General features: G+C 42.3%; 1 protein-coding gene across 6 annotated transcripts; it reads right to left on the bottom strand.

Annotated features, from left to right (window-relative positions):
• Positions 1 to 439: 439 nt before the first annotated feature.
• On the bottom strand, positions 440 to 21,703 carry wt1a (WT1 transcription factor a). Of its 6 annotated transcripts, none has more exons than XM_037108092.1 (9): positions 20,715 to 21,703; positions 17,074 to 17,196; positions 15,275 to 15,377; positions 11,910 to 11,993; positions 6,898 to 6,997; positions 4,558 to 4,702; positions 3,281 to 3,370; positions 2,807 to 2,899; positions 440 to 2,437 (listed from the first exon to the last, which is right to left on the bottom strand). In XM_037108092.1, exons 1-9 carry the CDS (start codon positions 21,187 to 21,189, stop codon positions 2,316 to 2,318), a joined length of 1,335 nt encoding a protein of 444 aa, XP_036963987.1. In that variant the 5' UTR covers positions 21,190 to 21,703; the 3' UTR covers positions 440 to 2,315. The 6 variants fall into 6 exon arrangements, with proteins under 6 accessions (XP_036963987.1, XP_036963988.1, XP_036963989.1 ...); XM_037108093.1 differs by having other exon boundaries at positions 2,816 to 2,899; XM_037108094.1 differs by lacking the exon at positions 11,910 to 11,993 and having other exon boundaries at positions 20,715 to 21,702.
• Between the last annotated feature and the right edge of the window lie 5,317 nt (positions 21,704 to 27,020).

The raw sequence follows: 27,020 nt of genomic DNA, 5'->3' as shown, positions 1-27,020 counted from the left end.
TTCTCCCTCACAAATCAGCTCTCTTATAATGTTTCATTCAGTTTTAAAAAAGGATCAACTGTACTGAGGAAGAAAACCTTCTCTGGTGTGTTAATATTATAGGGAACCCTGGTCAAGGTCAGCTGATGTGTCACTATAGTTTTTGCATATATTTCATTTCAAGACTTGAAATCAAGTTGTCTTCTTCATGCTCAAGCTACAGTGACTTCATAGCAGTATTTGAAAAAACATGATTTGATCCTCATAAAGATGGAATTATACATAACAAGGCCAACAGTATATCACAGATATTACTTTTTGCGTTTGAGGAGGGGTTGATATTATATTAATGATTAACTATTACATGACCTCCTAGATGACAAGGAAACTATGTTAATGATGACTTAATATTAAAAAAAACATGACAAAGACACTTTAAGATAAATAAATAAAGACCACAGAGACGAAGTGATACTGTATCAAAACAGTCACGGTACATTTACACAGAGAGAAAGCATCGTTTTCAATTATCCCACATGTTTGAGTACAAAATGTTCCACTGACATTTGCTGTTTTATGACTCAAATATTAATACACATGAAAGAGAGAAAACTGAAAGTATAAACAGTTCCTGGATCCATCCAAAGAAAAGTCTAAAATATATCAGTTAAGTTAACATATTTCCCCCCATGGAAAGAGTTCAGTTCCCATGGTGAAGCAGTATTATTTACATCTTGACCAAAATGTCCCGGCCACAGAGCCAGTGTGACCCAGCAGACATATTTCAGAACTCGCAGTGTCTACAGCACTGCCAAAGTCCAGCAATATTTACACACCACAGAGACAAGAGACGCACACGACTTCGCCCCAAGAGCGCTGAGCACTGCTAGAAAAAAAAAAAATCCTCACATCCTCACATTACTCAAAAACAAAATGTTAAGCTTTTTAAATACAACGGCAAGGGCGTGTTTGTGCTTGCAATGTCTATTTTATGCTGACCGGACAAAACATCCAAAGCTTACATGGCGAGGACCGCGCTGGGTGTTAGATGGAAACTCTCTTGATCCACTTTAAATCAAGCGTTATCTTTTGTGTGAAACTGTAAGAAACGGCAGAGGGGCTGAATGCCACCTCACTCCCTTTAAGTCATTCCAGTGACAGCAAAACCTTTCCACAAAATCATAATAAATAAGCTTTCCGGAACTGGTTCAACGTGAGAGATATTTACAACAGCTGAAGGCGACCATGACCTTTGACCTCACTGTACACATGATGGTGGATGGTGAGGAAAGCAGGCAACAACTGGGGATGAATGAAATATTATATTATAGTTAAAAATGGAACAATCTTCTGGACTGTCTCACGTGCATTTACGCCACTTTTTTCCATATTGTGCAGCTCTAAATGTTACAGTTACGTCCGACTGGTGTATGGTAGCTTTGGCAGTTAATGATGGCAATTCAGTTACATACTGATTGATTTGTGAAACAATAATTCAAACCTACAGGAAAATATTTCTTGAACAAATAATTCTGTTGATAGTCTGCTTTTTCAAAGTGTTTAGTGATGTCCCGTGAACAGACTAAAACCAGCGATGGAGAGGCTGCACTGTGCCAAATCTGCAGCTGAAAATAGTCCCAAACAAATGCACTATTTACTGTCATAGGAAATGACACATATGTTTGCATTAACAATTACATTTTCAGTAGGAACAAATTCAGTATTCAGAGCAGAAAGAGCTGTGTAAGTAAAAAAAAAGAAGCTTTTGTTGGTGTTTTTTCGGGTGCTGTTGCGACGATGACTGTGAAGGCTTATCAGACACCAAAAAACTGCACAGCAGTGTTTAATATTACAGGGAAGGGTTTTTCATTTTACCATAAGCCAACATTAACAAAGAAATACAAAGTTGCACTGTAGTAAAAGTTGGCCCTTTGGTTGGACATTTGCACCCCTCCTTTATCAACAAAGTAGTTTTATTTCACTCGACAAGTTGGCTGCACTTCACACAAATTGATGGTTTTGGTCTTTTAGTTGGATTTGGACACTAACAAAAATACCAAACATATCCAGCCTTATCTTTTAAAATCACAGTGCAGTTTAAATAACCCACAGATTTCACAAGTGTTCGTGACTTTTAGACTGATTCGTGCAGATCTAGTTTCCTAAACTCAAAATCATATTTTAAGGGAGCCATTAGGGCTCCGCTGGCCCCTGCAGAAGCTGGTTTCGTTGGTGCAAAGGGGGTCACCGGGTTTGGATTAACCGAAGACAGAAAATATAAGCAGATGTAATCCAGATGTTTACATTTAAAACAGTGATACGGGCTGACAGAAGACTCAGATGGCCAGCTGGAGCTTGGTGAGGTTCCTCTGGTGCATGTTGTGGTGCCGCACCAGCTCATCGCTCCGAGCAAACTTCTTCTGACAGTTGGGCCACCGGCAGTTAAACGGCTTCTCACCTGAGAGAGGGGAGGGTTAGATGGACAGGGTGACGGAGAAGGAGGGAGAGGATTGATAGAAGGGGAAGCGGAGAGGATGGTAACGACAGGAGAAAGTAGGAGGAGAGGAAGGGTGGAATAACAATGAAACCAAGTGAAAAGAAAAGGGAAAATAAGTCAGTATTAGTATATTACGCTGATTGTAACCTGAATGGGGAAGATTCAGTGAACTTTATATAATACTGCATCTAGGACATATATGAAAAGAAGGAATAAATAAATGTTCACAAACTCTATGCTATAAAATTACTTTACTCGTATGCTACAGAACTACTTTGCTATAAACATCAAATGGATGAAGAAGAAATGGAAAAATAAAAGTTTACGCACTTGTTTTACCTGTATGAGTCCGGGTGTGTGTCTTAAGGTGGTCAGACCGAGAGAACTTTCTCTGACACGTCTCGCATTGGAAGGGTTTAACTCCTAAACACATGTACAGTATGCATGCACACACACGCACACACACACACAAACAAGTCCAAGTTCACACAGACACACACACACACACAGAAAACACATGTTCAACATCACACAGACACACACACACACACAGAGGGAGATAGAAAAATACAGTAGAGCAGGGGTTTGCAGGGAAGCCATTCCAAAGTTTGGCCAGCCTTTAGCAACTTTATCTGCGGGGCGCTCAGTGTGGCGCACCACAGTACACAAAATGCAAACTGTGCAATTCAAAAGACAAAATGGCTGTCATGCAAAACGGCAGAGGAGAGAAAGTAGAGCTAATGCACAAACTGAAAGGAAAAACTTGAAAAAATAAAGGCAGATTGTGGATATAAGTGATCAAACCTGTGTGCCTCCTCTGGTGTCTTTTGAGCTGGTCAGAGCGGGAAAACCTGCGTCCACAGTCTGTGAAGTCACACTGGTAGGGTTTCTCCCCTGGACACAAGAAAGATGAGGACACAAACATTTAAATAATTCAGTTTGAAGCTCTTTGTACCTGACTGTAGTGTATTGCAGATAACCACAGCAAGAATTAGGTTTAAGCTCCTCTGGTTAAATGTTTTAGACAGTAACACCTTTATTCTTCTTCTTGTGACAACTGCAATAAATAGAGTCAGCAATTTTAAACCAATTAATTATAAATTAATGCTTAAAAATGCTTATGACAACAAACTGATTAATGTTGGATTTTGGACTTAAAGCAATTTAAAGACATTACCTTGGCCTCTGGGAATTTATGGCAGACAGCTTTATACAGTTGTCTCACATTTTATAGACTAAGTTAATAATCTAGAAAAGGATCAGAATCAGTAATGCTTTTATTTTGCTAAATATATGTCCGTAATGTGTGGGATTTTAATTTTTTTATTTTTGTCATTATCAAATTAAATTCCAACATCAGAATAATTACTGTAGTCAAATCGAAGGCAGTTGTGCTGGCATGATCTATGATCTCTCTGGGTCACTCTCAGATGCGTTCAGTCTAGCTTTACCGCAAGATTCATTTCCATTTCTTGACTGATTTTGATCAAGTTTAATTATCAGCAAGGATACTGAATACTTAAAGCTACTGAACAAGAATCAGTACATTGTACATGATGTTATGTGTGCTTTTTTTCCTTAAAAAACAAAAATGTGGGATAATTTTATTTTTGAAAAAAGTAAAAGAAAGATACTTTAACATTGTTTTAAGTTAATATTTTTCTGCAATAATGATTGAGAACAAGCTTTTAATTTCACTTATATTATCAAATATGTTGTAAATATTGATGTTAGGTGAAAGCTGAAAAATTTGCGCATGTATGTGTGTTTTCTTTTTGGGGAACCAAAAAAAAAAGTCCCTAGGTTCTTCCACTCTGCCACTGCATCAGATTTGACTGGAAATCCAACGGATCTCTTTATTTCACATAACAGGAAGTCTTTGCTGGCAACAGCAGATACAGAAACCGGGGCCAATGGAAACATCATTTAAACAGCTTTTAAAAAGGTTCTTCTCCTTAAGCCAAACTGAAAACCTCTGAGTGAAGTAGGAACATGCTGGTGACAGTAACTGTGCTTCTGGGAAATGTGGCATTAACAACACTGCAGTGTAACATTACAACACGTCCTCCCGTCGGGTTCACCTGTGTGTTTGCGACTGTGCATCTGCAGATGAGACAGCTTGAAGTAGCGCTTGTTGCATCCTGGGTAGGCGCACATGAACGGACGCTTCTCGCTGCTCTCTGACCGCACTATGGCTGGAGCGATGCTGGGCACCCGCCGCACATCCTGCACACACACACACACACACACACACACACACACACACACACACACACACACACACACACACACACACACACACACACACACACACACACACAAACAAACACTTTAATTTAAAGCCACTCAAAGGCAAATGAACAAAAACTCTCCCTGGACATCAATAATCGAACCAGTCAAATGTAATTGAGAAAACAGGCAATTAAATCTGTCCCGTGTGTAAATAAGTGCATGTGAAGTGTCTGGTTCACAGAGATCATTATAATAAAACGGTCATATATTCATTAGATGGAAATTAGCAGTAAAATGACCCCAGACTGACTGCAGCCCTCGGGGAGCTGTTAGTCACGCCTTTTAGACAGACCCCCTTTCAGAGCGCCCCATTACAGCCCTGCTGCTCACTGCCGACGCTGCTGGAGAAGAATAACAGGAAGTACCACATGGCTGTAGAAAAATTCAAAATGTTGTGTATCAGCTCATCGGCACAGTAAATCTACAGTGACTTTTAGATTTTCTTGTTTTCCATGCCCCCTGAAGCGGCCTCCTGACCTATAGTTCCTCTCTTGTGATACTTACTGACCCAGTACATGACATCTCAGCACTCTACAACACTCAACTCTGTTACTTTCTCTCCCTTCACACCACCTTTTCTTCACCCTCCTGCGGCCATCTGCTACTAATTTCCTTATTGTCTAGCATGATGGCTAAAGAGACTCCGAGGTCGGCCCCGCTGCAATCAGTGCTGTTAGCAGCTCTCTATATTACAGCTGTTACATAGTGGAAGAGGAGACACAGTGCCCACGTGACATATGAGAGAGCAAGCTGAAGCTGTAAACACTGATATAGATAATAATAAGCTACATCTTAATCCCATCCAGATCGTTAGCAGGCTGTTAGCATGTTAAGTCTTATGCAGCAAAATAGAGGAAGAGATCAGTTACTGTCTTTTTATATTATATATATATTGCTATATTCACAGCAGCAGCCTAGTTGATTTACTCAAAATCACTTATTTTATTGACGTTGCTCTTGCTAACAGGTGCTTACACTGTACCGATAACATTTGCTGCGGGGCTCCATACTAAAGTAACTGACAGCTTACCCATGATGCCTGTCTGCAGTACGCAAGAGTCACCTCTGTTTGTGCTGTAGGTGTTAGTTCAGTGCGTTAATTGATAGCGATATCATTCGTTGTGATTCATTCATTTGTTACGTGATTCTTGCCTGCAGAGTAAAGCCATTTTTACTAATCATGAACTAATATTAATGAACAATGACATTCCGTGGCTGACAACTGTATTTCCTTTGGCACTGACGGAGAATTAGCGTAAGCCCTGTTGTAAAAATTATGGAGCAGAGCATCACTTTCCTGCTCAGTCTGTTATCTCACATATTAGCAGCTCTTAAATTATACTTTAAAAGGCATGAGAGTGAGAGTTTGCTTATTATTTAGCACGGAGCCAGACCCCTTATGTGTTTTGTTCCATTTCTATGAACGGGGAAAGAAATGAGCAAAGGGAAAAAAGGAGCAGGATGAATGATGAAACAGGCCCCAGAACGAAAGAAAGAACGATCTCAGAAAGTCCCACTGCTGTGGACTAAGAGTGGGTCTGGAGAATCTCTGCTCCTTGTCCTTTACGGCTGCTGACAGACAATAATTAAAATCTAATGATTTATTAACATGCTGATCCTCGTATGGAAACTGTATCTTTACCCAGCATAACCCTGTGTGTGTATGTGTGTGTGTGTGTGTGTAAGAGTGAGTGTGTTTTTCTCCACTGCTAATGGATTTGTGGAAAAAGATTCCTCTTGGCCTTTAGAGCTGCCTTTTAAAAATGTGCGTGTGTGTGTGTGTGTAGCATTTTTGTGTGCGTGTGTAGGCATATAGGTGTGTGTGTGTGTGTGTGTTCACAGATCTTTGCTCTGCTGCATATCAGTATTTCCTTCGCACATACCCTGGTCATTGCATCAGCCTCTCCTCTACTGTATCATTAATGTGTTATTCCTCCGCTGACCTTCGGCTTTCAGTATGTTAAGCATGTGCGTGTGTCCTGGTCTTGACACTAAACATGCACAGCGGAGAACACAGTAAGTGTGTGCAGACAGAACGTCTGTGTGACCCTACAATGACCTCTTGACACTTGAAAAAGAAGAAACATGCAAAAGCGATGTAGTAGCAGTGGCAGTAGTGCGAATCCTACCTGGATGCCCCTGAAGACTCCATGTGTGTGTATGCGGTACTGTGTGCTGCAGCTGTACACCATGGGCGTGCTGGGGTCACTGTCGTAGCCTGTCGCGTGGCTGCCAACACAGAAAGAGAGCGAAGGGTGATGACGGTGATCCTTCAGAGTCTCACAGCAAATCAAAAAGTTAATTTACGTGAAAGTGAGGAAAATCACACAGCTTTGAGCAGCCGTCATCAGAGTCATATCAGCTTCTGAGATCAATTCGAATCAATCCAACATTTTCAGGCACAACAGATCAAAACTGGACAGCTGTCAGTGCCGGTGAATCATTTTCTGATCGCAAATCCTCCGAGGAAAAGAGAAGGTTTCCATGTGGACGACTGCCACGTACAGTACAATAAATGTAAAGCAGACACACGTCAGATAACAAGATGCAAGAACATGATTCAATGCCATAAATCCACTCAGTGTAACAAACACTGGCAGATACGTAGAGCATGACCGGCTGTTTGACTGCTGGCAGGGTCATGAAGACATCATTATTCAAACATATTCACCTTGTCACTTACGGCCCATAATGCAAAACACAGACAAATCACTTGTAGAGTCCGAGCTGACAGTAGAGATGTGAGTTGAGCTGATGGATGTGTGTGGCAGCCTCTGTTTTATGCATGAGTTTGTGTTTTATTTTCAGTCCAGGATGTTAAACCTTGACCTTTTGCCACAATAAGCCCCGGCACAAACTGAGCCAGCAGCAGGCGATCACATTGAAACTGAAGTAGGTTGGATGACCGCAGATATCTTTAAGTACTTCTCTGTGGTAATATGCAGTATTTGCATAATGCTATTACTTTGGTTCACACTGAAAATATCTTAACTAAGATGAGAAGACGAACCATGATAACTTTGGTGAGCCTGTTTATATCCAGTCAAAATTTTAACCTGTCCAAAGATTTTAACCACAACCAAATGCCTGTGACATTTCTATGATCTTCAATTGTTTATATGTAATACTTATTAACCAATGTTATTATTAACATGTTAATATAGTAACCTGACTTGGTGAAAATTATACCCTACACAAGTTTGCACAGACCTTGTGAGCATGTTAGCATGCTAATAATGCCTCACAGAGCCGCTTACATGACAAACTTGACAAATTCAAGCCTTTTTTCCATGAGACCCCTTTTGGTCGCATGTGTTCTGTTATCATCTAGCAATGAACTCTAGATTAACCAAGAAGTTATCTACTAGCATCTACTACGTTGCCAGAATCTTAAGCATGTTATCATTACTGCTTCCTATGATGTTTTGATCAGTTTCCAAGAGCCCAAGGTCATGACTTCAGATTGCTTGCCTCTCTGACCAGCAGTCCAAAATCCAAAGAGATTCAGTCTTGAATGATGTAAAACAGTGGGCTAACCTGACGCGCCAGATGTTTTTTTTTTTTTTGCACAGAATCATCTGGAAAGGCAAAGTTAGAAACTGCATGTGAAAGGGATGGCACATCAAAAAATACCTGCCAGAGCCTGTTGGTGGGTATACTCCCCAGTTCTGATACAACAGATGCCATAGCAGCATCTATGCTATCCTATTGAAAGACTGTCAACAAACAGCAGCTTCCCTCGCTGCTCGTCAGACCTAAACATCTGCAAGCTGCCAGAAGTACTGCTGTCTGTTAGGCAAGCAATCGCACAACTTGAAGCCTGGCAAGATGGATTCACGTGATCCTGTGAATCCCTCTGCATCACAAGGTATATGGAAAACAGACAAAAGCTGTAAAAAGTCATCTTTTAAAAAGCTGCAAAACCATGGAATATTTGGCAATTTGGTTTGAAAATTACATTAAGCATGAACTTAAAATGTATTCTATTGTCAAACTGACCAAAAGACTAATCATTTGAACACTAAATACCTGACAAGCGAAGTATAAAATTTGACAAATAGATTTCAGTATTTCACTTCAAGAGCAGAACAAAAGCTGCTCTGTGAGACGCGGCCTCCAGCTTTGCCTCCCGTATCTCCTTATGATAACACGCAGAGAAACAGAACGCTCTTGTCTATGAAATGTGTTATATTTCAGTATGTCTAACCAAACGAGGAGGAGAGGCGGTTGCATCCTGCGCTGCTGCAGTGGGAACGTACCGTGTACAGCAGAGCGGTCATAAGGTGCTCTTTGTCTGCCTTGCTCTTTCCAAGGACAGGAGGCATCGAGACTACGTCAGTGGTGGACACAGTGTTAATCATACTGTGTGCTCCATCACTGAAGTCCATTCATCGTTCTTTTTTTTTTACATTTCGGTTCGCAGTGGCAACAAGTAACAGTAAATACAAATCTAACAAAGATCCATCTCTACGAAAGTTTGAATAAATAAAAATATAAAATGTTAAAATTCAATTAGAGAGTGAATATAATAGATCTAGTCAATTAATAAAAGTGTATGAATACCTCCTCCTTACTATACAGCACAGGAGCCAGTTTTTGATGCGTGCTCAAGTCCATACAGGTCGGTGATGTCATACTCACAAAAAAAAACAGGCTCTCCCAATAACATTTGCATCAGTTTTCAGTTTAATATTTTAGGACTTTAGCCTGATCACTTTCCTGTCAAGTTCTGGATGAGTACGTGGATCCCACTCGTGTTTGCACATTCAATACAAGGCTGGATTGCTTAGTTTAGAATTAGAGCTTGAAGCAGGGAAAACGCTGTTTGAAAATGTCCCATTTACAGTTATCATGCTAAGCTAAGCTAACTGACTGCTGGCTGCGGCTGCATACTGTATTTACCGTACATAGATACATACATGCACGGGAGGGCCACCACTCTTTTCATCTGACTTAAGGTCGGACAACAAAATGTTTAATGAAAAATGAAACATTCCATGCATAAACCGTTGTGTGCAGCCTCAAGCTAACTACCCACAATGCACTGTGTCTTTATAAACTGAAAAAAAGGTCAACCAAGTCAGCAAGAACAAACGTGTTTGTTTAAAATGAGCAACAGGCAATCGTGTTTATTAAACTGGAGATGAAATATATAGTCTCATATGTTCCTGTCCACAGAAACACCTCTGCAGCAGCTGACAGTGTGGTTCAGTCTGAGGCCTATCTGCTCTTCCTCTCTAAGCTCACCTCCCCCAAGCTTCCCTTTTCCTCATCCCCAGCTTCTCGCCCCGTTCCTCTTTATCTCCCCATCTTCTACTGACTCCCTCATCTTGCTGTTGCTGTTATTCCCTTCCTCCTCATCCTTGCTACTCCCTCACACCTCCCCGAGCATCCCCTGCTCCCCCTCATCAACAGCCGCGGAGGCTGCTGAGCCACTGGGATAAACACCAACACAGTCAGAGCTGAGCCGTGCTATAAAAAGAGCACGGTACCATATGTTTGTCAACCTCTGAAGGAAAAAAAAAAAACACTTTAAGAATCACATTTGTGTCTCGCCTATGTATAATCAGCAAGTCCAACAAAGCCTCACTTGCACCTCTGGCACACACATATGTGCGCTCATACGTCTTCTGAATGCAGCAACACCCCAGAAGAAAAAGACATTCCTTTCCTCTACCACTCCTCTGAGCACGTACACACTGCTATCAGGCGCACAAACACACAAACACGCTCATTCATCTGTTACCCATGATGAATGCCTGTTGGCTCAGAGTAGAAAGGTATTTGTGAGCCGACGCAGACGCTGACCAGCGTGCAGCTCCGCAGGTCACGGTGACATAAAGTACAGTTCATTTGTTTTTTACTCTGTGGATGCTGGTACTGCAGTGATTATTTGGAACTGCTTTCTAACAGCCCTTTCACACCAGACCAAAAAAACCTGCTAACACCCGCTAACATCTGGCTTTTGCCTACAGAATAAATAATATTGGTATCTATCGTTTTTCACTGGTTATGCTGAAAACACGTCAGTGAACATGCTACTGTTCGCCCCTCTTCAGGCGTGATGCTATGACAGTTGAACATTGTTCAGTAAACAGTATTCAGAAGGGACCACTGCAGTGTCCTCGGTGTGTGTCAGCTGCCTGATCAGCACTGTGCATATGCAACCATCACCAGAGATTAGAAAGAAGCAAGATGTCTCACTCCTCAAGAATTTCTGTTATCAGCTCCGGAAAAAAAAGCTTTTCAGCGCATTCATCATGATGGATTTGGCACGCAAGCAACAAAGAAAGAAAAGAACCAGAGGGTCAAACACCCATTTTAGCTGGTTAAAGAAACCTGCATATGAGCACACATTTTGGTTTGAAAGTGGTGTAATGTAGTTTGGCTGCATGGACTGTCATAATAGATTACCCAGGTACTCTGTTCCCAGGGGACCACCCAGCATCTTCCATCACAATCTACTACATGTTCTTGGAAAAAATGCCAAGGAAAGTAGATGGAATTCCATAAAGGATATTTCATGTAGGGTCCGTTGTGTTTGTGTTCAGACATAATGCGAAAAACCTTCACCAGAAACAGTCGATGAACTGTTCGGGCGTTGGCAGCGGCCAGCTAGCAATGTCACAGGTGGTGTGTGTGTGTGTGTGTGTGTGTTGGTGCCATTATGTGTTTGTATGTGGACCTGTTCCAACCTGGTATCAACATCCAACATCCATCTCGCATCCTGATCCGATCCAGTGGTCACTTGAGATAAATGTTGAGATACAACATCAGGTGTGAACTGACTGACTTTCAGCTTCCTGACTGTGATCACTCAGGGTGAAGCCAGGCACCAGCTCTGCTCAGTGCTATGTATTTTATTTGCCATTTCCGGAGTCATGTAGCCTCAGAATATGTTTTCACTCAAGTTTAAATATTAAACTCACATGGAAGTGTGTTTAGTAGGACTATGGCTATTAAAGCAGGTTATCCACATGCAACATGAACATGGTTTAGATCTATGTTGAATTATCTGATGTGCCAGGCTACTAAAAAGCTGGTCCAAATCCATCTGTTCAGACTCTCCTCTTCAGGTTTTATTCAACATAAACTTCACTTGACGGCTGCTATTCAAAGAGAGCGGTGGATAAGTTCCTACCTCTTCATGGTGGATGCCAGTGTATTGACAGGGTTCCATGCCACACACTCCAACTGAGAGGTCATTTGATATAAATTTTCTCCGCTGTGGAGGGAAGACAGACGTAGAAGAAAAAGCTCATGAGCTGTGCAGTGGACTGTCACTTAAGTAGGGTTGAGAGTGTGTGTGTGTATCCTTTTGCATAGCTGTGTTGCCTGCTATTGTCCTCGACAGAAGCACTCTAATGAAAAATGCCAACACGGGCGCACACACACACACACGCACACACACAAACAGTTGCAGGTGGAGCCGAGGTTAAAGAATGTGCCTCAGACAGACACCAAGACAGCTAAATTTCCCCATAACGGCCATCTTTCATTAAACACAGCAGACTCCACAATCATTATTCAGACCTGCCATCACACACACACACAAACACACACACACACACACACACACACACACACACACACACACACACACACACACACACACACGCGCACTCACACACACATACACAGTGGATTTATAGCTCCCCTCTATCACACCACCTGCAGGCTCACAGCGGTGTGGATGGGGTAGATGTGGTGCCTGGTACCCTGCTCATTACACAGCTATTATTTTACAGTACAGCAGGGGCACGCAGCCAACAGAGCACACTCGGTATTTCTGCTGAAATATTGTTGGCACCGAGGCTGAGCCCGAGATTTAAGGCTGTTATTCATGACATTTTCACATAAATACGTGTCTGCTTTTCTTCTCGGTTGCTGACGGATAGAAGCCATCACTGAGTCAGGCTGCGTCCATTTAACGAAAGCTTTGCGTCCTTTTATGCCCTACGCGCTCCATGTGTGTTGGAGAGGGCATCTCCTGAGAAACCCCTCTGCTTCACAGGAGGCCTGCAGCACAAATATGATGGAAAAGGAGGTTTTATTGTCGTTTACAATGAGTTGCGCCACTACGGAATCAAAAAACACATCATGCCACCGAACCTGAAGCATGTGAGAAGTGCTGTAAAGGAACATCATGTTAAAGGGTCCATTCAACAAATGTATTTTAGATTTTGGAACCAAAATGATAGAATGAATGGATATTTCTACCGCGTGTCAACCAATCACGTCTTGTTGATATATTAATATCGTAATATCATCATTCATATCATTTCTCATTTGAATATGTTTTGTGTTAACAGCTGAATCATACTTTGTACTAGTATTTCATTTACCTAAACTGTGATGTGTTCGAGGCACAAATCTCTAAACCTGTGCAACCAAAACTATCTGCATGAGTTTTAGTCTGATTTGGGCGAACTTATCCTTTACGCCTTCCAAAGGTTTAATAACTTTGAGAATTGAAACTTTTAAGAGTCTCCTGTCACATTGCTGACATTGTTGTAGTTGCTGTAGTGTTGTACGGTGTAAGCGTATGTGTGTGTGTGTGCGCGTGGTGTGTGTGTGTGCGCGGTGGTGTGTGCGTGTCTCTGTGGATTAATAAGACCCCAGCATGTTTTCATTTCATGTTGTTCCAGCGGGCCGAGCAGACGGCCTGCAGAGTAAATACAGTCCTGTTGGTACCAGGCTGCGAGATTAGACAAACTGACTCTACTCATATGAGTCTTCCCAGCCATGAGTGTGTGCGCGCGTGTGTATGTATGCATGTGCTCTATGTGTGTGTGTATGTGTGTGTGTGTGTGTGTGTGTGTGTGCTGAGCAGATATTGCTTATGTTTATGACAAAGCGGAGCCTCACACAGAGACTTTCAGGGCAGTTTATTTCCACCCTGTTCCTACATTGTTGGAAAACACTTTGTCAGTGACTGACAGTGAGGAGTTGTACCTCCTTTAAATGTTTAGTTTGTTCAGTATTTTAAATCAAATGAGGCTTAGTACAGCCAGTTTAAGATTTATTAGTATGTTTATGAAGGCATGTGCAAGTAGCTCATCGCAGTGGCAGATACGGAGATTTTTTTTTGTGTATTTGTAGCTTCTCCTGGTCAAATGGAATTCAGGTGGTGTGCCTTGTGATTAGCGTGTGTCCTTGATATGATGCACAGTGATTTCAATTGGGCAGCGAGTGCAAAATGGACAACAAGGCGTCAGTATTGTCTTAACTTTCCGAACTTTTGGTTCTAGGGTGTGGGAGGAGTTGGGAGGATAGTGAGGGTCAGAAGGTTACAGGAGGGTGTGGCTGGAGGTGAGCTGGACCAGAGTGTGTGTGTGTGTGTGTGTGTGTGTGTGTCAGAGAAAGAGAGAGAGAGAGAGACAGAGAGAGAGAGATTATCTTTTCATGTCCGTTTTTTCTCACTATACCTTTTGCTCTTCTGTGGAAATTTACAGAAGGCTGAATTCCATTTAGCTGGTTCAGTCTCATACAGTCATTACTGGTCCCAGTAACACGTGTTCTTTTTCTATTTTAACAAGTAAAATTGGGAAAAAATACCCACAATTAAAAAGACTAACCAAGCTGCTAAAATACAACAGTCACCTCTTCACACTTTACATCAGTGACGAGAATAGAGCGACCCAGCTATCACTGAAAAGTTTGAAAATGAAAAAAAGCTGTTGTTTTTGGCAGCGGACAGCCGTTTGACGAGTGGAATTTATTTCTGAGATGCAGCCTTCCAGTTATTCATCTACTGACGGTTTTGGAAAAACAACTTAATGTGACTCAACGAAATGAGCAGAACTCTGTAATAGTACACGTAATCAGAAAAAAACTTAGCCGGGCCTCCAGCGTGTTCGTAGACAACACAGGTCACTCCAAGTCATATTAATGAGCAGAAACTACAGTGAAATGTGAAATGTTGCTGAAAACAAAGACAGCTGTACTGCATGAAGCCAGAATATATTTGTCTTGAAAACACTAATAAACTAAAAAAAAAAAAACACAGCCTGGCTCTGGATTTGTGGTGGGATAATATATTAGTAAAACCAACGCCACAAAGACCAGTGGTGAATGAAAACAGTGGAATACTGACGATTGGTCTGCATACTTTTGTCAATGGTGAGCAAAATAACTTGATTTATAATATTCTTTGAATATTTTCCAAACGGTAAATCAACCCGCTTTCCTTGAGAACTTCCTGCCACTGTTAGTCTACTTCCTTCAGTGGCACCGTGACTTTCTCGTGTGTCTAATCTGCATACAAACAACATATTTAACCCACATCAGAGAGACGACCACCACGGACGAGAGAGAGAGAGAGAGAGAACCTGGGGGGAGGCGAGCAAGAACTGAGAGGAAGCGGCTGCTGCAGACGGACCTGTCCTGAAGGTGAACATCCTGTTCAAAATGGCATCCTGCCGCCTTTCACCGAATTGCCGCCGTTTGCTACAGAACAATCGACAATGGTTGTGTGTGTTTTGCGTGTGCGTGTGTGTGTGTTACCTGTTGTAAGGGTTCCTCAGCAGCAGAGCCTGGCTGCCTGTACAGCTGTCAGAAGGTGTGTGGCATCCGTAGACAGGAGGAGGAACAGGATACTGCTGCTCACCTGTCGAGTGCAGACATCACACACACACACACACACACACACACACACACACACACACACACACACACACACACACACACACACACACACACACACTTCATATAACACGTGCGACTGTGGAGCACTCGGAAGAGGATTGTTGGTGTGTTTAAATCTTCTATCGTATCTCATCTACTTTTAAGCTCTGCCCTCTCCTGGCCTCTCATATCTGTCTCCATTCTTCACCAGTTTCTTCTACAAATACAGACCCGTCACTTCATGTTTCTCTCGGAGCTTCCCCGGCAGAGTAGCGAATGGCTCCCTCGACATTTCTCCGCATTCCAAAATCCCTCTCAGCTCCGACTCACTCCCTCTCATCTTTGCTTTAAAAACGTCGGCAAAAAATGTACGGCGACGGCTCAGTAAAACAAACACATTTAAATATTTACCAATAACATGCGCAGAGGAGGGATTAAAGGGAAGGGTGGGCGGATGAAAGCCGGGACGAGAGGAGGAGACGAGGGAGTTCGCGAGTCAGGATGTGGCTGATTTATACCTCCAGCAGGCAAGGTCACGGTGGAGACGTCAGAATAAGGGACAAGACACTCCCTAGGTGAGGGCCATGGAGCTGCCATACAGACGCAGCTGTGCATTCACACAGGGGCTTCAAATACGCACAGAGATCTACTTTTATTCCTATTGAAAGACACTCTGGGGTTTAAAGAAGTGACTAGTGAAGGGCAGAAATAGATGTCCAAATTATTCGGAACAAAATACACTGAGAGGTGCCAAAGTCGTCCCCAGATCTGTGCAGGAGAGGTTAGACTGCAGGGACCCTGCGGCTGATACAGTCAGGATTTCTTAATTAAAAGTTCTAACGCAATAGAACTGCCCTGAAAATACAACTATTTGATCCAAAATTACTTGAAATTGACTCTTCCACTGCTGTTTACTATTAGAATTGATGATACCATGGATTTGTGTGAATTCGGTGAAAGGAGTTGTTTTTACTTCAATCCACCGTCAGACGTGCAGACCTGCAGGGGACTCTAGCTGGGTGACAAGCTGAAGCTAGTGAGCTGCATCTAGTGAAAGCTCGCTGGTTAGAAATCCACAGGCTGACTAAAGCTAATTATTATCAGTTTGCTTTCCCCTTGTTTGTTCATCTACATTACTAGATGAGGGAGTGGCTACTTCAGTCATGACCAACCAAAAGCAGCTCAACTCCCCTTCAAGCTAACAAAGTAGCCTCGCAGTGACGTCTCAGCTTCTGACTGGATGAGTTCTAACCGACTATTAATTAGCAATTAACTGTATGTTTTATTTTTAAAAAAGGCTTACGTTTATCTTTTAGCTCTTAACCTGAGAGAAAACCTAAACAGGCATATAACTAAATCTTGAATAAAATTAAAAAATGTAATGTATAGTTCAGTCATTGGTGTTTTCAATGTAACAGTTAAGAAATCGTGTCAGTCGTATCCCGGTGTGTGCTGAATATTGAATGTTTTTTCGTTGCACTGTGGTTTGTCCTGTGCTGAGAGGAGAGTCGGCGCTGTGCTCAAGGTATCTACCGTCTATGGGTGTAAAACTAAGTCTGCACAACCTCTCTATCTTTTACGGAATTTGCTGACCTGTTTGAAAACTACGTGTCTTTCCAATACTTTCAGCGACTGACTTTATTTTGCGTTGGCGTATTCAAACGCATGCGTGCTCTTACCCATAGTGCTTTGCTGAGTTATAGCGTCCTCGTGTTTGAAAGAGTGGTTGGAGAACTGCGAGCTGTGGTGTGTAGGAGTGTGGCCGTAATTACCGGCTCCATCGAACGCAACCGTGCTGTAACCTGCGACACAGAGAGAAAAGCAGTAAATATACTGAGTCAGCACTGCAGATTACACATGACCTCCCAGAACCAATAACACTGACTCCCGTCGTTTTATAACTCCATCACCGGCCACATGCTGGTATTTGATTTGATTTTTCCTTTATTTGTAAGGTGAATGCGACCATTAATTCAAGATGGAATATCATCATAATTTTAACATAATTAGATTATTTCAATCTGCTTCTGCTTATTTTTTTTATTTTTTTTTTAGAAAAAGTCAAGTTGCAACAAAAATATGATAAAAAAGTTTGTCTGATCCAGTAAACTGCCTCTGAGCTGTGCTCACAAGATGTGAGCTGAGATTCTGATCGGGTCAAAGAGTCCTCGTAAATTCTGGCGCCTCTTTCCGCAGAGAAAATTAAGAATTTACTACATTTTAGACATTAAAAAAATCCTTATTTTGAATTAACTATGGAACTTTGGCACTTATTTATCTGTCAATCTTCAAAAAATTGTTTCATTTTTTTTCCAGAATGGTTTTATGTTGATTTCTAATGGTGTATATCTAAGGCTATTTTAGCCTCTCTACAACTGGTGTAAAGCAATCTCCACAACATTATACATGTATACACAGTTCTGTATTTCAGGGTGTATTTTCCTTTGAACATGTAAAACAGGCGATGGATACTGCAGAGAGATGACAGGTCTGAGATCTGTCTCTCCCTGGGTGAAAAAGATTATTTCTTTAATTTGGTTTTATTAAACGACATGACACCAAAGCCGGAAAAATGCTTTTTACCACACACACACACACACACACACACACACACACACACACACACACACGCACACACACACACACACACACACTGTCGTTGTTCATCTGACATCGCAGACCAGACCTGACTCATGACTTAGACTGACCTAAAGGGCACAACACAGTCCCATAAATCACCCACATGCACTCACACACACACTAACACACACAGACAAACTATCTCTCGCTCTCACACACAAGCTTCATTAATTAAAATGCAGCACTTTCACTCTGCTTGGTGGATCATTGGGTGAGGAGAGAGAGGAGGAAAAAAAACTCATTAAACATCTCCATTTATCTTCCACTCACCCCTGTCTGACTCCTCTGTGTGTGTGTGTGTGTGTGTGTGGGGTGATACTTTTGTTCCCTTGAAGTCCAGCATCGAGGTGACAAGCGATGAGGTTAATTTGTGTTCAACTGGAAAACCCAAAGTCTGGAAATACCCCGAGACTTGTTTCAAAGAGACTCGATGTCTGTGACTGAATAAGTGACGATTTCAGCCCCTGACGATGTGAAAACGTGCAACAACAAACTCTTTCTTAACTTGCATTCCCTCACATTTGTATTATTTTTCATCCAGTGTATTTATCTGTGATCTATATATATCTAAGTAAGACATATATTTTAGCTGTGTGCCCCAGCTAAAATCATTCTGATTTTAATTTAAAATGTGTTTCACTCTTTAAACAAATAAAACATGCTTTAAAATGTTTCCTTATTGAAATTAGTATCTATGATTTCTTTTCTTTTCTTTCTTTTCTTTTTTTTAACCTCCAATTAATGATTAAGACATGTTTGTTTTTCCACCTGCAGGCCTGTCTGAACGCACCTATGCTTACTGTGGACGAGTACACGTGTCAGAAACACAGAGCTGAATGCTTCTTGTATAAAAATGAAACCGCTCCTGGAGAGAGTTCACAGTGATAGTCTGTACGACCCTGCCCTGTTATCAGCTCTACTGTGTGACCCCGGTCCTGCTGTTAGTTTGTTTGTCTGTGCTCGTCCAGCCACAGCGGGGAGCAGATAATGCAGGTTAGAGGTCGGCTCGGCTCTTTGATTATAATGTTATTCCTAAATTATCTGCTTGATAAGCATGTTATTACTAATTAATCTGCTGGGGAACCACAAACACATCTATTATCCTACACGGAAAAGACCAGGGATCAGGTGAGATTGGCAAGAAAAAAAAAATAAATCAGATTTGTTCAGATAAAGTATGCGTTTGCAGTAAAATGGAAGCCACGGCATTAGTAACTGGAATCCCTGATTCCCGTTATTGACCTTTGACTCATTTCCTCACTATGTTTCCACGTATTCTTTACTCAAGCATAAAACAGAAACATTAAATCAAATGACTTCAGATGTGATGTTGCTTATACACTTATAATAAATTATATTGCGGAAAAGAAATGTATGAGTTAATTTCAACTAAATACAAATATCTCAGTCCTGTTCAGCTGAACTTAACAGATATTAGTCCTCGAGAATTCATCTGAATTAAATTAACAAAAGTCAGTGTGGCGCTTTCACTCTCTCTCACTGTCTACTTGGTTTAAACTATTCAACAGTTCAGTTTTTCTGGGTTAACGAACAGAACAAAACAGTAAAGGATTTTTACTAACTTATTACTAACTTATTTTCAAAATATGGATCAAAATATAAAGAAGAACCTACAGTAAAAATATAGCTGTGTTTGACTTAATCCTGATAAACTGATATCCAAAACGAATTCAACATATATATGTTGAATTTGTTTTGTTTATCAGTCATGGTAAAAAAAGTTTTTAAAAAATTGTGAATTCCATAAACAAGCAAATTCTGAACTGTATTTTTCGTTCCATCTTCAGAGTCCTGAGCCTGGAATTATGAGGATCTTTGTGGGAGTGCACTTCTGGGATACTGAGCAGCAAATATTTGAAATCCATAAGGCAAAAAAAAAAAAAAAAAAAAACTTTGCTAAGATTTTAAATCTCAAAACATTAATTTCAAAATAAATAAGTCAATATATGATTTAAAATAACTGAAGGCCATCAATGTGTCAAGTACAAAACTACTTAAAAAATGAATAAGATATAGTATATATAGTAAGTGTATTGCTAAGCATCACAGTGTCTCTAACTTGAAGAGAGTTTGTTTATGCAGTACAAGTTCATAAATGACTTATTCTCTAAACATTAACACCATAATACTAAAGTGAAGTGACTCCGTGGTAAGTGGTGGTTGATTTATATCGCTTTCTAAGAAGCAGAGAAGACCCTTTACTTTTCCTTGAGTGTATAAGCTGGATCACCTTCCTACACTGATATGCAGGAGTCTCTCTCCTTTGTAAATGTCAATTCTCCTTGTTTATCACACGCTCAGTGGTGCGGTGCAGATCTGGGTGAAGGCAACACATCTGCCAATTTAAACTAAATAACATAATGTTTCATGTAGATTATACAGGTGTGATGCTACTGACAAATCTGAATGTGACGACTAAATCATCAGCCTGCTTCAGATTTACAACATCTGCTCAAAGATGTGTGACATGAATCTGCAGCATCTCTGCACTGATGGAGTGTAACAGATGTCCTGTGTGTACATTTAATGTCACGGTGAAGCTTCTGGGGACAAAATGTCTCTTGAGTAAATGGTGATATTGTGTGATTTGCTGACTTAATGGCATAGAAAAAGAAAACACACTCATGTACACTCACACACACCTGTCCATCAGCCCTACCTGTCTGGTTTCGGGCTGCCTGCTGTGTGTCCATGCAGTTGGTCAGGTACGGCGGGTTGCTGAACATCCGGCTGGGGGGCTGGTGGTGGTGCGGGGCGGTCACAGACGGAGGTTGACTGGGGGCTGGCGGTGGAGGAGGGGGTGCCCCGAACGTTGCCCCGTACCTGCAGGCCCCGGTCCCCGTGAACTGCCCCGAGAAGTGGACGGTGAAGGCGCTGAGGCCGCAGTGAGGGTCTGTGTCCAGGTGGTGGGGGTCGCTGGTGGCCCCCCAGCTGGGCTCCTGCTTGATGAAGGAGTGCGGCCCCAGGGAGGTGTGGGGGGCAGCCAGGGAGGAGTAAGGGGAGGCGGCCGTGTGGAAGTCCAGGACGGGTGCCCACTGAGGGGCCGTGCTGACAGGTAGGGCTGGGCAGCCAGGGCTGGGGCCCGCCGGGAGCGGGGGCAGCAAGGAGTTCAGGTCACGTACATCTGAACCCATTGTGGTCCAGGGAAAATAACTAGGACAAAGGTAATCTATTTTTAAATTGGATCTGTCACCCTGTAACTCTCTACCTGTCTGCCTCCTCTGCCTGAGTGTCTGGCTGACCCGAACCCAAATCAGCCAACACCCTCTAAATCCACGAGTCTTCCTTTAAGAGCTTTTTCTTCTCTTTCACAAGTCTTCTCGGGTTCGTTTTTTGTCCATTAGTTGTTTACGACGCCGCACAGCTGCTCTGGAAACTCCTTAAGTCCGACAAAAGTTCATGGCGACGCAGCAAAGTCACAGCGCTCAACTTTTCTCAGCAGCAGCAGCACAGGAAGAAGAAATAAAGGCGACTTTAAGGCGACGATGAGTTTGGATCTTCACTGATTCCGTCCACAGCAGCAGAGAGAGAGAGAGAGAGAGAGAGAGAGAGAGAGCGCTTGGCTCGGAGAGATGGAGTCCATTCAAGGAGGAGAGAGGCTTCTGTTCAGAGCTTTCTCAGTGAATGGAGAAAGAGGAGTGGAGGAGTGAGGAGGAGTAGCCCTCTTTTCCCTCCACGCTCTCAGCCTGTGTGTGTGTGTGTGTGTGTGTGTGTGTGTGTGTGTGTGTGTGTGTCTGAGGAGGGTAGGAGGTGGAGTCAGAAGGTGATGAGGGACAGGAGCCTCTGACTTCATTCATTTACTGTATGCTGAACAGCACACACACACACACACACACACACACACACACACACACACACACACACACACACAATTTCACCTCAATGATAAACACATAAATAATTCCTTATAATTCTTACATTTTGGCAGAAAAGAAAATCCCATTCACATTTTCAGCTCCAGTGTTGTTTCAGGTAACAGAGCTTTAAATCTATTAATCAAATTTTTCATTGAGGCTGATATTTTTCAGCTGGTTGATTTTTCAGGTCACACAGATGATTATTATTTCTAATTATCATTATTTCACAGGCAATTCGACCTTTTCTTACACCTAATTTTAAGTTTCTAATCGAAAAATTCTCCAAAAGCACATCCTCGTTTTAATCTCTTAAAATGCACCCGGACAGAATCAGAAGTGAGAACTGAGGCCCGGCTCACGTTTTTACACACGGATTAAAGTCATCTGAACCTGCCGCAGGCTGCTGAGGTTACACACGACAACTCACCTCCCGAATCAGACTGTATATTTATTTTTGAGAGGCGGATGAGAGGATACAGGAGGATAACAGTTTCAGATCAATTGTTAATTGCCCGCTTGATGATAAACTGACTAGATTTAGGCCTTTAAGGCGCGTGCTTAAAAAAAAAAAAAAAAAAAAGGTTTTCGCTTTCCTTCGATTGGCCTATTTATATTTTCACGTTTTCATATTTGTAATTTAATTCAGTCAGTAGTAAAGGTAAAAAAGACCCCGACACATTTTTTCGTTTACAAATATGATTTATTATGACTTAAAAATGACAGAAAATACATTAAAATAAAATAAAAATAAAATAAAAACTCGGAGAGATCTTTAAAGTAAATAGTGAAGAGACAACAATTCGTTTTTCATTCAATCATTTTAAAGTAAAGTGTTTAATAAATAAAATACATACATTTAAAACATCTATTTAACTCCGTAAATTGGAAAAAAGCAAACTGCGATATTTGTTGTCACTTTTATCATTCTCATCATCATGATTACAGCCGGGTTTCCTCTTCATTCTCTGCTCATGAGCTGAGATGATAAATGTCCACCAAGAGTCCGAGCTGCTCTCTTCTTCATGTGTGTGCTGGTCGGAGCGGCTGGTTGAAGGGAGGGGGACGCTCTTTCGATGCAAATATCATCTTTTACAACAGCATTACGGGGCTCAATAATGGTAATTAAAAAAAATATACATAAAGATCTACTTTACTGTCCAGCTCATCTTCAAAATTTTAGCCTCCGATTGCAAAAGAAACGAAAAAGTCATCTTGTTTTTTTTTCCACATCAAGTGTCTGGACTTAATTTAGCCACAAATCAAAGAAACCTTAAATTCAAACACACATTTACACAAAAGATTTCAGCTCCATTAATGTCGCTGCAGGAACTCGTTTTTATACCAAATGTAATAATTCACTCTGCTAATAAATGTAATATAATCAGTCGGCGTTTGGCTATTTTTGCCTTTTAAACACGCTAATTAACGAAAAGGCTTCCGCGTGTTCAGCGTCTTTGTTTTTTTTTTGTTTTGTTTTTTTTGGCCCGTTACTTTCGGTCTTTCAGGAAGTGTGTCCCTTCTCGCTCTCTGTACTCACCTCATCGTGTTACAGTCCGGGCTGACCCACAGGAACCAGGCCGGGTGACCCTGCAGGACTCCACACGAGGAGAGCACCGCAGAGACCGATTCTCTCTCTCACGGACACATTTCACCGTGACACCTGACTTTATTTATTTATCTTAACCCCCCCCCCCAATGAATTTATTGCGTGACGACATTCATTTCATTTCATTTCAGATAATTTTCTAAGCTAATTAATTAATTAATTTCAATAATGATACAAGTAAAAAGATCATTATTTTTAATGAGTCGCCACACTGAACAAGAATTACTTCAAATAAATAAATAAATAATAAAAGAAGGTCCAAATGAACAAGAAGCAGAGGCAGTAAGTCCGTCTAACTTGTCTGTGTGCGCATTTTGAAATGTTTGGAGCAGGACTGACAGGCCTGATAAGACTCGTTTCCTAACGAAGGTTACTGTGACACAGCACTGCGTAGCTTGAGACCAGTCAGCTCCTTGGACAGAAAAAAAAAACTACAAAAAAAAACAGTGATGTAATGTTTTCGGATGTCAAGGGAGATTTTATGGCTGAGATAATGGTTTACTGCTAGTTGTCATCTTCATCACTTTCTGCAGACAACACATCCAAATTTGGTCAGAGGAGGAGTTGGATGAGTGGAGATGAGCTGGAGAGTAGCAGCCAGCACAGCTGTGTGTGTGTGTGTGGGTGGGGTGGGGTGGGGTGGGGGGGCAAGCCCAGACACCTGTCAATCAAAGTCATACTGTCCCCGAACATCCAGCCTTATTATTTCCAAGACAAACTACAGTCTCAAAGAGCGCATCAGTCCATCTGTTTCATGTGCATTTGTGGAATCACTGTCAATGCAAAAAAATAAGAGTGGAAATATTGCAAAAAAGGTTGTTATGCTTGGCTGAGGTGGAAAAGTTGCTGTATCAGCAGAAACAAAATGCAACCAAGAGCTTTGGAAACAGATCAGGCCAACAAGTCATGACGTATTGTAAATGTGAATTAGCTCTGCAGTGAGGTGAAAGTCAGCATGTGGTGTGATGAGGACACTGTTCCTCACATTAATCCATGGAACAAATGAAAAGACACACCAACATCATCTTTTGTATACATTAATTCCTATCGTTGGAGATTTTTCCAGCAACACTTTAATTATGTTATCTTGCGGAGTCCTTTTGCAAAAATTTAAAGTCAACTGCCTGAAGAATTAGTGACACTGACTGTTTATGTGAAGTGAAGTGACCTCTGACCTTGACACCCAAACTCTCCCTTTCACTGCAGTAAATAAAGAACACTTATCCCCCACACTACATACATCACACACTATGACAAACTCTTTTTAAATTCAGGTCAATCCTCACTCAACTCAGCACTCACCAAAGACTCCTGTCCTCCCTCTTTGGTTCCCGTCTCCTCTCTGTTACGTCTTCAGGAAGCAGAGTGACATTTCCCCTCCTCAGCTTCAACCAGCTGTCAGCGTTACAGCACACAGACACCCAACAATGGAAGTCACCTCCGTGGATCGCTGCTGCAGTCACGCTGATAGAAGTGAGTGAAGACAAATCCACTTTTCAACCCCAAAAGTTAAAAAGCAATCTCTGACATCTCCTGCCATTCCCACTCCGAATCACAGTAGAATCAATGTTTTTCCTGAGTCAATGTTTAATCTGTGACGTCATCACGAAGTTAAGTCGATGGGCCAGGTAGGAACTGGTGGGTGGAGGCAGCGCTATCCTCCTTTCATACATCCTTCTCTCGTATCTCTCTGATGATGCTTCTGGTTTTCGCCAGCTGTCTCGTGGCCATGGCAACACAACACACGAAGCACAAACCATCTACGCAACCTGAACGAACCTCTTGTCATCTCGTGAAATGGATGATATTTGGAAAAACAAAACACGAGAAAACATCAGTGCAGAAGTACCAGACCGAGATGCAAACAACGATCTATTAAGCCACTGGGACAGATGTTTCAGACTCAAACAGCTGGACACAGTTAGTCCTCAACATTATTATTAACTGAAACTCTCTCGGACAAGTCCTCCAGCTTGAACATGATGTCTTGATTTTGAGACGCATTTGTGTTTTCCTCAGCCTGTGTGCTTCCCATTCAAGACAAATGGATGTTCGGCAGGCCAAAGTCACTGGCAAACTGCCACCGGTGGACACGAACACACTCGAGCGCTCAAGTATCACAGCCAAAGTGGGTTTTCCCCCTCTTGACGGAAGTGTCCACTCAGCGCTCCTCTTCCCATCATGCTCTTCCCCTGGAACCAATTACACCACTGACACGGCTCCATTTGTTTGACGCGTCGGCGCTGCGCGTCAGAGGAAGCAGGGCAGGTCCGGTCAGGGTGGCAGCAGGGTGTGTGCTGGCGCTGTTCACGCTCGGCTTGAAATGAAATCACAGTCGCCGCGTGGGCAACTGCTCTGTGCACGTGTGCACGCAAGTGAGAGCTTCGGGCGTAAAAGCTGATGAGCAGAGATAAATGGTGACTTCACCATCTGGAAATCTAGTCTGGCTCACTCTGCGCTAAGATCTGCTGACCCACGATTCAACTCTTCAACTCCGCAAGGAACAGAGAGAGAGAGAGAGAGAGAGAGAGGGGGAGAGGTAAGGAGGAGAGGGCGAGGGAGGCAGGAGGAACGCGGTGTTAAAAGTGCTTGTCATGAGGAGAGGAATCAGTGTGTCAGACTACTTTGTTCAGCCGTCAACAAGAGCACTGGAAATAAGAGTACACACACACACACACACACACACACACACACACACACAGTCGGCCTGCCGTTTTACTCGTGCACATGACTTACGCAGCTCCCTTCAGAGCCAGACGGTGGCTGACAGGCAGGGAATAAAATGGATGTTGTTATAATGACGTGTGAGCTTGCATGACTGACGCGCCGCTCTCTCTGCTCAGCACACTGTACCGAAGCCACAGCTCGATTTAAGACGTCCGCATGCAGCAGACGAGCGCAGCACATGTTCCGCCGAGTGTCTGAGAGGAAGTGCTGACCGACCCCTCTGTAAGTTGATAAAATCCTCCGGTCTGAGCGACAGGCGCGATGACTTATCTTCTCCTCTGTTCGCCAGCTGATTCGGTATCACTCAGTTTGACAGAATGAAATACAGGCCGGATGAAGAGAACGGCAGAAAGGGCATTTTATGTCTCTTTAGGGTCGTTTCAGAGGAGAGAAGCGAGCTTTGAGTGGATGTACATTGACAATGCGCAATTGCCCTGAAGGATTACGCTGAATCCCATGTCATGGCTGCTGCCTGCGAGACTCTCACTCCATCTCCAATTTCAAAAACTGCTGTCCTCATCAGTCACTTGGACACAAACTCCGGGGAAAATATGTTACAGGTTTAAAAACACCATCATTGTCCTTTAAGTTAACTGTTTTGGTTTGCACACACTGTGCTCATCAGACCGCGATTTCAGCTGCAGCAGGCAGCCACCTCCCGCTCAGCGGCAAGCAGCAGGCGGAGTAAGCAACTAGCTGTTGAACGTGGTGGAGCATTAGAGATTGAGTCTGAACTGAATAAGGTTATAAAATATGTCAGTCTTCTGTCTTCAAC

This window comes from Acanthopagrus latus, chromosome 8 (assembly GCF_904848185.1).
Source record: "Acanthopagrus latus isolate v.2019 chromosome 8, fAcaLat1.1, whole genome shotgun sequence".
NCBI lineage: Eukaryota > Metazoa > Chordata > Actinopteri > Spariformes > Sparidae > Acanthopagrus > Acanthopagrus latus.
This window is presented reverse-complemented; position numbering and strand designations above follow the sequence as displayed.